The 12,621-nt window shown below is 41.4% G+C and overlaps 1 protein-coding gene across 1 annotated transcript; it reads left to right on the top strand.

The window, feature by feature from the left end:
- The first annotated feature begins 4,871 nt into the window (after positions 1-4,871).
- On the top strand, positions 4,872-11,510 carry bsdc1 (BSD domain containing 1). The gene is made up of 11 exons (XM_083998002.1): positions 4,872-5,065; positions 5,686-5,740; positions 6,472-6,588; positions 6,714-6,881; positions 7,130-7,184; positions 7,590-7,705; positions 7,820-7,888; positions 8,462-8,546; positions 8,646-9,122; positions 9,288-9,391; positions 9,945-11,510. Exons 1-11 carry the CDS (start codon positions 5,055-5,057, stop codon positions 9,972-9,974), a joined length of 1,287 nt encoding a protein of 428 aa, XP_083854128.1. The 5' UTR covers positions 4,872-5,054; the 3' UTR covers positions 9,975-11,510.
- The last annotated feature ends 1,111 nt before the right edge of the window (positions 11,511-12,621 follow it).

The raw sequence follows: 12,621 nt of genomic DNA, 5'->3' as shown, positions 1-12,621 counted from the left end.
GCAGGGCTTCCTCAGAACTGACCTCTGCTGTTTGACCCAAACAAAGAATATTGTTGAACAAACTTCTGAAAAATAATGGCTTGTGCCACACTTTGTATATATTGTATATATCCTCTGCCATGCAAACTGCTGCTATTGTTGATCGGTTGTCTCTTGTTGATACAGAAATATTCTAAATGCACAAGGGATTTTTATGAGAGGAGCAAAGACTGTAATTTATCTGATATTTGTGATGATGAAAACTGACTGAAAAAGGAACTGGTGTGTCCTATTGTGCAGGATTTCTATTTTCTTAAATTAAAATTTCTTTTTTATAATAACAACTGTTGTTTGCCTTCTTTTTTTCATTGATATAAGCCCAAACTATTTATACTGAAGTTTATTTCCCTAGTTGGTGATTGTTCAGTCTGAACAACAACTATAGCTGAACAATTTCTGTCAGGTGTTTTTCTTTTCTCTTTACAAGGCAGTCTTTTGGAAGGATTTTACACATCTACTCACAAATACACATCAGCTGTGTGAGAACAATGTAGCAACATCTTAACTAAACAGAAGGGGTTTTATGGGTGCTGAGAGACAAGGGGGCTGTGCAAGAATGGATGATTAGGAAAGGGTGTCATTGGTTGCTAACCAGCTTTGGACAGAGCAACCTCTAAAGAGCTAGGAAGGGACAGAAGGGCGAGACAATGCGCCGGCACAGAGGTTGAATGTGGTGCTCTTGAGCCAGGGGAACCATCCATCTTCACCTCAACAGGGTGTAGGAGATGAAAGGGCGACACAGGCGCCAGGAAGGCCCGTCACTTTTGTCTGACGCAGACATGGCCATGTCCCTAGCTCCACGCCAACGATTTGTCAATGTCTCATAAGAACATGGACAAAGGGCAGATCTAAAGCAGAGCACATAATGTGGGCAGTTTAACACAAGTTCTGGAGTAGCTACACTTTCCCTGGAAATGATTATATTTGCATATTAGCAGCAGAAACTTGCAGTCAAATTTTGTTGCATTGGTGTTAAAAATTAACTTCGAGTTGACTGATAACAATGCTTACTCAACTAAACCACAAACACAACTATTGTACACAGTGATTGCCATGAACATGATTTAGTCAAACGACCCAACAATGGATGGCCTTCACTTAGCAACAAATCAAGCGTGTAAAATACATGCTTATCCTCCCACGGCTGACAGATGAGCTGGAGATCAGGGGAGAAATGAAGAGATGTAACACTCATTCTCACCCACCTCCCTCCTGCCCCTCCTCCTGCTCCTCCTGAGAGCCCTGAATAGGTCTGAACAATAGCCATGCGTGGGACACAAAGGCTGGGGGAGTCCAAGCTCTCGTGCCTGGGACACAGACCCCCTCCGTTCAATCTACATTTCATCATGGTAACAAGCGCTGTCGGGCCAAAAGGCCTGACACCCTCGCTCGCCACAAAGGCGGTTAGCTCTAATATATGAGGCTATTGACACTGTAAAGAGCCCCTGTCAGTACGGGGGGATTGTCAGCTGTGGGATGTCTCAGTGGGGGGAGGCAGCTGCCAGCCAAACCAAGCAGTAGAGCTTCTGTCATGGGGACTGGCGTTGCAGCGTCACCTGGTCCCTGGTCCCTTGACACAGAGACCTCTGGTCCTCCCACAAGACCCCCCCTTTTATTTGGGCACAGGTGGGAATGGGAAGCAGAACACATTGTGGAGATTAGTGGGGATCTGCCTCCCTTTGCTCAAGGTAGATAATTAGAGACACTGACTTGTGCAAAGCTGGTGTTTCCTGATCGGCACCAGATGGTGTTAACCCACGGTATGGCATCAGCAGTCTGGAGTGTGTTTGTGTGTGTGTGTGATGAGTGTGGTGTGTAATGGATATGCTTCTTAAATCATACAATATGGGCAGGTCCTCTGTGTGCCATTATGGTCAGCCGCTGCTGTCATCATGATGCTCTTTAGCATACGCTAACCAGCAGTGGCAGCACTGGTTTTAGTCACAATGTTGTGCACAATTAACTCTGAAGATTAAACACAATGATACAGAAAAGGGTCATTTCAGCAGGGCCGGACAAAATATTCGTGGCAACATGATGTTTAAAGGCTTTATCACAAATAAATGTCCTGCGTAACTAAACTAAAAGCACTTTTTCATAATATTGTTTTTTAAATTATATTTATCACAGGATTATTATCATTAATGTGCGACCAGCATTTTTCATAACTGGCCCAGATGATGGCTTTAACTGCTTCAATAATTATTGGCAGTGTAATATACAAAAGCTCAATGTTGTACAGACTGATTGAAATAGAAAAAGTTGTTTGTATAAAAAATAATGGTACAATTTCAATGAAAAAAGATCGAACAAATAAAAGCTCCCAGCCCAAATGTCCCATCAGTGGGCTGACCACTAAAGTCATCAACAACACAAAAGACACGCTGATGATAACACACATTCTGGTGACTTGAATATCATGCAAACGCTATCACACACCATGCACATGTAGGCAGATGGATAAGTTAACTGCTTCAGATACTGATCAATGAAGAGCACTTGTACTAACTTGGCTCGGCACAACCTGCATTAACAGAGTTAATTAGGGGCCTGAAAGACCCAATTAAGAGGATTGAGGGGCTGGACAGGGGAGACATATTGCAGGACATACGCACACATTGTGCAGCGTCTGGATAAAGGGGAACTTCAATTAAGAGACAACACACTTCCAGGGGCTTGTTGCCTGTTCTTTTTCATTTTGTGCTCAGTAAAGCCCACAGCCCCCTTTTCACCCAGAATACTGATGAGCAGAAAGCACAGCTGCTGGTGCTCCATGTGCATATGCTATACGCTCACATGCACGTTGTCCACAGATGCACCAAGGAGGAGGCTGATGTGGGGATTCAGGTTGGAATTACTAAACACTGATTAGCCAACATAATGGGCCAAAAAGCAAAGGTTTGTGCAGGATACATTTCTTTGGTTTGATGTGCATCTTATTGGTTAAATGTAAGGGTTTAAATAAAAAGAAAACCTTTATGTGCGTAGGTCACTTGTCCCCTCATTAAGGAATCATATAAGAATTTCCCCTTGTTTAGATGTGCATTACTTGTGATGACTGCAGGTTCTTTTCACAGTTTCCTTTTTTACTTTTCACACATTCATTCACATAGAAAACATGACTTGCAGAGCTGTAAACACAAGTTTCAAATAAATCTTCTCTTTTTCTGTACTTTCCCCAGAGATATGCAAGCCCAATTTAATCACATTACCAGAACAGTCACCCCACACAAATTTCCTATTCCACAGTATGTTTCTCATTCATTGAATTTACGATTTATTTAAATGGTCTACTACCTTTTTAAAATGTGTTTGAGTAAATATTTTTGATGTTATTGGGTAATGTGTTCCATCCTGGCTCTGTACATTACACCTATGTTTGTAAAAGTTTGTTCTGGGTTTAGATGTAAGTTATCATATCTTGATTGTCTCGTTGCATATTTGTTTACATCCGCACCACCTGATCTAAGAAATATTGTGTGTGTGTTTTTAACGTTAATCACATTTCTAATGAAAGTTAGAAGACTTAATTTGAATCTGTTTTCAACCAGAAGAGTCGACATGATCAATTTTGGTAGCCTAGAAATCTAGACGCACCCTAGCGGCAGCAAATATATTTTAATGATATAGTCTGGCTTGTCAGGCTACAATTTTGGTGCATTTGTAATATGTGAACAGTTGAGAGCAACGCTAGCTGCTTTGTTCTGTGCTATTTGAAGTTTTCTAATATCTTTAGTGGCTGCAGATGACCAATAATCGGGGAATAATCCAGGTGGGACAACACTAAAGCCTTGATTTCTTGATTCAGTGTATCTGATTCGACATACTTAAAACAATTTCTTATCACTGCAATATTTTTACCCATTTTCTTCATAATGTGATCAATATGTTCTGACCATAAAAGTTTATTATCAAAGACTATTCCAAGTAACTTGGTCTTGTTTACTTGTGTTCCATCAACAGATAGCCTAGCTGTAGTTGAGAATCATTCACCAATGCATGTCTGGAACCAAATATCATACTTTTTGTTTTAGATATGTGAAAGTTATATTCAGATAACTTTCACTAGTTACCTTTATCGATGTATATGTTTTCTGATTGATCGTATGATACTGATAGGGTTGCCTTACAAATGTAGTGTAGGGCCTAATAGTAACTGCAGGGGTGGGTATTGGAAGGACATGGACAATAATGAAGCAGTGCATGGATGGAGGCTGCCCGGCCTTACTGCCCCAGGCAAGCTGGGAGAAGCTGGAAAAAGGGACACCCAGAGCGTTGGACACATCTGGTCAAGTAGGCTACAGTTCAAAGGTTAATAGACACAGACAACTTTTTGTCACATGTTCAGTTGGGCAGATTTTTTACTGGCACAAATGGTATACTGTAGATAAATATATTTATGTTGTGTTTGGCTCACCTACTGTGTAAATGAGGTAAACTTCTATATTTATTTCACAACGGAGTGACAGATTCTTCATTGTTACAGATTTTTGCATACAAACACAGAGGTTGTACAGGTATGGCTGGAGCAATCAATTGAGTTATTGTTCAATTATCAATTATTAACAACTGAAGAATGATTGCTTTAGTGTTTTCATGCGACAATTGATTTAATTTAAAATTGGCTCTCAAATGTGTGTGTGTGTGTGTGTGTGTGTGTGTGTGTGTGTGTGTGTGTGTGTGTGTGTGTGTGTGTGTGTGTGTGTGTGTCATAACATAATATAACAAAACAATGGAGAAAAACTCACCACCTGGAAGCAACACTGGCTTCAGTCTGGAGCGTTGCCGTCCTATTTGGTCTCCTACAGCCACCGTAGACACCTCGAACACAATTAAACATTTGCTGCTTTTACATTCAAAAGAAAAATACTTAAAACTGAGATAGTCTGTGCATTTGTGATTGTGCCTGTCTGTTTACAACAGTACGGAAGTCATATTGCATCACGTGTGCGTTTTCTAAAACCATGCAGGCAGGGCTTGAGTTGAGTAAATACTGATGATGTCATCGTCTGAAGATGGCTGAAGGGTAAGAGTGAACTCGCAGTTTTTGTTTTAGTTTTAAAATATAATGTAAGACAGCGCGCCGACACCGTACACATTTCGTGTTCCTCGTTGTGTTGCGAGTCTGTATTTAGTGGATTTATTTACCTCGGGCGTCGTTCAAACAATCCTCCAGGAATCCGTTCAGGAAGTGCATTTGTTTACCAAAACATACCCAGTGCTAGCGTTAGCCTAGCCTGGTTAGCTGTGGTGTGGAGCAGCTGAAATAACGCAGTAATCAGCAGTGACCTGTACACGCAGCTTGTTCGTGTCTTTAGCATGTCTGTGTTGCCTGAGCAACCAGCCGTAACCGTGCGGCTCGGTTCGTTAAATCAGCTTCTATGCTTGTACCGCACTGGCAGCTGGCGTTAGCAAACTCGTTTGGCTTGCTAGGCTCTGTGTATGCAAGTTAGCTAAGGAGGATACCATGAGAAAGTACACAGCCGACAGCCAGTGAGTCTGCGGTATCGCCACACTGACAGGTCAATTTGTACACTTGGTAAATGTTCGGCGGTCCTGTAGTTGTGGTGTCATGTCTGTGCTTTAATCTGTTTGATTTTGTTGAACCAAATAAATTAGCTAACGTGTCACTGTGTGTGCTAACAGAGAAGGCTGGTGGGGAGGCTGGTTTCAGCAGAGCATCCAGGCCGTCAAAGAGAAGGTAATCCACGTCCACAGCGTGGAAATAAACACTTCTTCATTCATCTGTCAGTATTTACAATGTTTCCTCAGAGTTGTATTTCATCAACTTCATAGAGCTGTCTAAATCTCACCTCCAGAAATGCTGGTGTGGAACACTGTGATTTTACTGGACCTCCTGTGAGAGGGTGGCTAACCTTTTTTTAACAGCTTTGTAATGTCACTCAAATCATTTGTGTCAGTCAATGATCTGGAAAGGTTGTTCATGCGTTTATCTCATCATGTCTTGACAAGCACTCCACTTACATACATCTCTCTCAATAATCTATTTGCTCTTTGAAACAAATAGCAGCAAACTGTTAATTGGTTGTGATAAAAGTGGCATTTACAACCTGTGAAATTTAAAAGCTATTCTGGAATACTTGAAATACTTGTTAGGCTCTTTCTGGTTTGACGCCATCCTGTATGTCAGAGCTGCTATCTCCTTATGACCAAACATGCTGCCTGAGTTCCTCAGGCTAAACTGTTATCTGTCTGAAGCATTTAATGTCAGAGCTGCAGACTTTGCCCTGCCTGAGGTAATCAGGCATGCTGACTCATCCCAGTTTAATTCACTCAAAACTAACTTGTATATAGCTGCTTTTAATTCTTGACTTTTGGCTTTTATCCTTGCTTCGTAAAAAACAATAATTTTATTATAAGTTGATGAATCTAGGTTTTACTCTTGATTGCATACTCTCTTCTTCTTTACAGTCGACTGAGGCCTTAGAATTCATAAAGAGAGACCTGACAGAGTTTTCCACTGTGGTGCAGCATGACACAACCTGCTCAATTGTGGCAACAGCCACTGCTGTCAGAAACAAGCTTGCAGTAAGTTGCAGCCCTTATGGGGGAAATGTTTTTTGTTTTTGTCCTCTAAATGGCTCCTGACCGTGTATCAGTGTTAGTGTCATAAGTACACACAGTAGCATGTGTGTGTTTCTTCTGCTTTCAAGGTGGAAGGTTCCTCGGAGACCACAGAAAAGGTGAAGAAGAGCCTCTCAAGTTTCTTGGGAGTCATAACAGACACACTTGCTCCACCCCCTGATAAAACCATTGACTGTGATGTCATCACATTGGTGGCGACACCGGCGGGAACTACCGAGGTTTACGACAGTTCCAAGGTGAGCTGACATGAGGAGTTACCAGCTTTTGTAACAGAACCACAGAATTACAAGTTTCTAAATGACTCTGACTCTGTGAGATGGGCCACTTGAGTTCTTATTGGTTAATCTCATTGAAAACAATTAACAATGTGATGCTTCAGGGTTGATCTTAGTGTTATCAGAGCCTGTAAGACTGAAAAAACCAAAACACATGATGTGCTTGAAGAGACAAAACAAGCCCTGCTGAGCATTTGTTTTCTCTGCAGGCACGTCTCTACAGTTTGCAAGCTGACCCTGCTACATACTGCAATGAGCCTGATGGTAAGACAGTACACATCCAAGGAGTTGGATGATGCTGACACTTTGTTAAGTAGTCTAGCTTTTTAAGTTCCTCTGTATCCACAGGAAGCTGTATTATACTTTGTTTTGTACTTCCTCCATCTGTGATGACATTTAAAGTCTTAGAAAAAAGTGACTTAAATCGGTGTTGACTTTAAAAGCTGCCCTTTTTTTCATTTTTCTTCCTCAACCATTTTATAAAGCATCACCAAGAGTTTTGCTGGAGTTGTGTGATGTCTTTATTGCATTCAGAAATGTTTAAAAAGTACCATTGAGGTTTGTGTGGAAAATGTGGTACATTTGAGATAGCTGTAAACAGAGGTGGGGTGATGCATGCTTACTTACTTATCCATTTCTGTTTCTTTTCTGTTGTATTTTTTTGTGTAGGACCCCCAGAGCAGTTCGACAACTGGCTGTCAAGTTTCAGTTTGGAAGAAAAGAAAGGGGAAATCTCAGAGCTTTTGGTCAACAGTCCCTCTATACGAGCGCTATATACCAAAATGGTATCCGTTTTTTCATCTATCAACATTTATTATTATGGTGTTTGGCCTCTGAGTTTGCTTTGAATCAATAAAACAGATAAGGAGTGTTTTATATTCCTGTTATTTCATCCACAGGTGCCAGCAGCTGTAGCCCACTCAGAATTTTGGCAGAGGTATTTCTACAAAGTCTTTCAGTTGGACCAGGTAAGCTTTTTGTTTTCTGCAGACTGTCGTCCGATATTATCTTTGGTGCCACCTGCTGGACACTTGCTTTAGCTTTTAATTGCAGGGCAGGGCTCCAGACTAACATTTTTTACTCATAGCACAGAGGCCCCTACCTTAAAAAGGAGTACAAGCAGAAAATTTAGGGGCGCACACTGTAAATGGACACAGCAAATATTCACATTTCCTTTTCATTCATGATCCTCACACATATTGGCCTGCCACCTGTAATGACAGATACCAGATTCTTTGAGTTCCTCCTTCATGTTAAAAAAACAGCAAATTTACTGGTTGCACATGCACAAGTAGATCCAATTTTTTTTACTTGTACTGTTTCAAATTTTAGGGGCAAAATGCCCCCACTTAGGGGCAGTCTGGAGCCCTGCAGGGCAAAGACATGATGAGGATTTTCCACCCTTCATAATACTAGAGGTACAAGAAGTATAGTAACAGATGTTAACATACTTCAGCTCTTATGAACAATGATGCAAGAGCAAGTTGATGATGCTGCATCATTGCAGAAGGTAAACATTGATTATGATTGTGCCTTTTTAGGAGGAGGCAAGGAGAATAGCATTAAAGCAGAGAGCAGAACAGACGACACACACAGAGACCCTGGGCTGGGAAGAGGAAGAGGAGGGTATGTTGATCTCAATTTTAATCAAATATGCAGTATTAACGATAAACTGATAAACTTTCAAATCATTCACTTACTCTGTGTGGATATTCTTGCTGTCAGATGACTTCCTTGGGGCTTCATCATCATCTCAACTTAACTTTACACCCCCTCTGGACAACACCTCAACTCTGCTGGCCACGACCTCAACAGCTCCCGCTCTGCTGAGTCCTGTCCTGTCTCCGAGTGAAGAGCGTGACGCCACCCTCTCAGTCAGCAGTGACAGCGTCAGCCTGCCGACGCAGGTGGAGGTGCGGCCACAGCCTGTCCCCGCACAGCTGGCTGAGAAACTAACAGAGGCTAGCTTGGAAGACGCCGTAGATAAGACACAAGAAGAGCAGAAGCCCGGGAAGAGTGACTCACCTCGTGAAGCTCAAGTGGAAGCTGTCACCCAGCCTGAAGTCGCTGTAGACGGGCCGTCAGTGAGGACCACTGCTCCTAAACCAGAAGGAGCGAAGGAAGAGGGACCGCAGGACCTGAGAGTGTTTGAGCTGAACTCTGATAGTGGGAAGTCTACGCCTTCTAACAATGGAAAGAAAGGTACATGACTTAAGGACATCTGTTAGCAGAGTTTTACTGTTCTAGTTTAGGGTATACATCTAAATATGATTACATTCAGTAATATGATTTTCCGCTACGTAGTCTCAGATGCAGCAGCAGTAAGGAGGTCATAGAAAGGTCCAAATGTGTCTTTCCCTTCTCCAGGTTCCAGCACCGATGTGAGTGAGGACTGGGAGAAAGACTTTGACCTGGACATGACGGAGGAGGAAGTTCAGATGGCACTCTCGAAAATAGAAGATTCTGGAGAGGTTAGTGTTGATTTTGACCTTAAGGGTACCATAATTTACACTTTGCCTGTATTTTATTTGAAGTTCCGATATCCATAAGACGGTGCGTTTGTTGTTTTAAGTTAACTCTAGATTTACCTCTTCTCTATTAAGCTCTAGTAAAAGCAGAAGAGCCAGCCATCTCTTCTGATTGGCTGACTGTTTTTGTGAGTGATTGAATAAAAATATAGCAGATTTCAGGTTAACACAGACAAACTAAATCGTGAACAATTGGATCGTGGATCAGGGTAGGATGGGCTTGGAGCAGGGTGGTGATCCATTACTTGCTTTGTTGTGATATCACAATGTCACAGAACCCCTGGCAGCTCATTTTAGGGCTCAGTTGCTGAATACAGTCTGTGCATATTTCTGTGGACCGAGTACGTTGATTCAGAACCTCAACCTTCTTTATAATCAAAAAACATATATAACACATAAACATCTCACTTTACACAGTATCAAACCTTTGAATATTAAGTCAGTGTGTGAAAATTGTGGATGTGTCACTAACCCCTATTTCCCAATCTTTTACCAGCTGGATGAAGACTGGGAGAACTGGGACTGAGAGGCCACAGCTACACGGACACTGTTCCGCCATTAAAGCTAGTTCTCGGCAGATGAACCATGCTTAACGTCTTTTAACTCTTTGTCCACACTGTCACCATGTCATGATTGTCAGTAGGGGATTTCGCTGGCGGGTTTGGACCTTATTGGTAAACCTGTTGAAAAGAGCAACGGGAAGACCAAGGCAATGAGAATTAGACTGCTCCGTCAGCTGTCAGTTTAGTACAGATTGGCCGCTCGCGAGGGTAAAGACTTGGGTCTTGGTTATTTCTTGGAGTAACTTCTGGCTTAGGGACTATGACACTAGGAACAGGCAAAGGTTATAATCATTCTGACCTTAGAGGTTAAAGGACATGCAGCGACAAGTCAGAATGTGGAATGCTTCACAGCAGCAGGGGAGGAGCTGTTTTCCCTTTTTTCTTTATGCCATTAAACACATCATGCGTTGCGAGTGTATTTCAAGATGGGCAATGACTTAACTGCAGGCTGCACAATAGCCATAAACTGTAATGCTGCTTCAAAACCTTTCTAAGATGAAATACTTCGCAAGTGATTCTCTGAATGATGGTAATTAATTTGATTCTACCTGTGCCCTGCTTTCTTTCTTTCTGTCTTTAATATGCAAGTGAATCTTCAAAATGGAAAAAAAGTATATTTTGGCCTTCATTCACAGAGCACTTTCATTTTGGATTCACTCCCAAATGTAGATATATGGCCTTGTAAAACACACAGTAGTGTGACAATGTTATCCAAATGTTTTTGTAACAAGTCAGTCATCTGAAACACAACCAGCAAACGTTTCATTATTAGTTCTCTCTCCCCCTCTCTTTGTCATATGGTGATTGATTTGAATATATGAGCTTGTTGCAGGCTACATGTTGTTCTATTTCTGTCATATTTAAATGTTTCACTTTGGTCTGTCTTATTTTGGTTAGAGGGAGTTCATTACTGCTTCGTAGGAGAGAAGTCATATTTGACTTAACTGGCCCCGGTGTCACGGCACCGGACTCTTTGGCGAGTACCGTCAAATTTGTGATGTTCTTCAGTTTCTCTGTCGGCCCATTTTTGGAACAAAATAGCTCAGCAGACAGTGTGCCAAGTAGACGAAAGAGCAACGTGAGCACGCTCCATGCTTTTATGATTTCCTTTTCCATCAACTGTAATGTAGCTGAGAAAAAAAAGCCTAGAGGTGTAATATTTATACTAAAATAAATGCTTAATTATTGTATTATGTGCTTTGGATTGCATGTCTGTGCAATAACATTATGCAAAACATTGTGCAGATAGTTACTGTTGAGTTGTATGGTTTCTTTTTTTTGGTAAGGACATTGGCTTGGTCTTCAGGTTCTTTGTGTTCTGACAATGTGTTGCATGTCTATAATTCTTGGCTGTGTATTTCCCTCAGATTCCCACATCGAACTAATCAGAGCTGTTCTACATGTCTGTTTTCAAAACTGTCCAAGTTTTTTTTTTTTTTTAAGTCTAAGTACTTCACTATATTTTTCAAATGATCGTTGTCATTAAAGGATTCATGGCTAATGGACTTTAGTGTCTTGCCTCTCAAAATAGTCCAGTTTTGCCATTTCTGCTGTCAGAGAGGAAAAACAAGTCTATTTAAACCACACTGGGCTACAGGGGCATTATAGTCATTAGTGGAGCACTGAGTATCTTCAATTACAGTGTGAGCAGTGCACAGGAAACCAACAATCATACCAGAACTGTTTGCTCATACCACCAGCTAATGAGTGCACAGCAACCGCGTTGTTTGGCTGCTGGACAACAGGACTATTGAATTTATAAATAAGCAGGAATGTCACGATTTAAGTAAAACCTTAGAAAGATTATTTTACCTAGTTTTTGTGAGTATTTTCTCAGGCACTACCTGAGAGGAGGTGTTTATTTCTGTATCTGCCTCCATTCAGAATTACATTGCTGGGAGTTCACAGAGGAACAAGAGTCACTTACACCTTATTTTTATGAATTCAAGATAGTGCATGAATCCATATATGGGGAAAAAATGCTGAAGGAAAATCCTGGTCTCTCTCTGTCTCAAACTGTGTGCTCAATTGTAGCCTCTTTAAGCTGCTGTGTTAGGAAAAGTCCAGTCCCTGTTTGATGGTATCATGTATTCTGAATCAGCTCTTCCAGATTTTCATTGAAGCTGATGCATTGTTCACACTGAGTGAAGCATTCAAACCCAAAACTTTGTCTTTATGACTACACCATATCATCACATGGAAATATTCACTTTCAGCACATTCCCCCATAACCCAGCGTGGCATTTTGTGCTATCTTTGGAAACTTTGGTACCACCGCTAGTGGTGAGTGAGGTTATACCAAATGTCTCAAGTGCGTGTGTCCAAGATTCCTTTGGGATTTCATGTTAAGATTTATTTGGTTTGTTCGCAAAAGCAGCATCTACATATAAAAAAAAAAAAAAAAAAAGAAATGTTGAAGTGTCTGCAGTACAAACAACGTGTCACCTGGTGGCGATGTTGCTCCATTAAGACCGCCCCAGTCACCGACCTGCCACTCCTTTTCTTTCAGCTGCAGCATCCATCTCACAGACATGGATTGGCCACATGTGTCTCTCACACACCATTGTTCATCACCAGTCGAATTTATAATCTCATTTCTGCTGTTTTTGT

This window comes from Trachurus trachurus (assembly GCF_905171665.1).
Source record: "Trachurus trachurus genome assembly, chromosome: 22".
NCBI classification, from domain to species: Eukaryota; Metazoa; Chordata; class Actinopteri; order Carangiformes; family Carangidae; genus Trachurus; species Trachurus trachurus.
Note: the sequence above shows the minus strand (reverse complement) of the source record. Positions and strands in the feature narration are given on the sequence as shown.

Coding starts and splice junctions, on each gene's coding strand:
- bsdc1 (XM_083998002.1), top strand. Junction 5,741..6,471: donor TCCAGGCCGTCAAAGAGAAG/GTAATCCACGTC, acceptor TCTTCTTTACAG/TCGACTGAGGCCTTAGAATT. Junction 7,706..7,819: donor GAGCGCTATATACCAAAATG/GTATCCGTTTTT, acceptor TTTCATCCACAG/GTGCCAGCAGCTGTAGCCCA.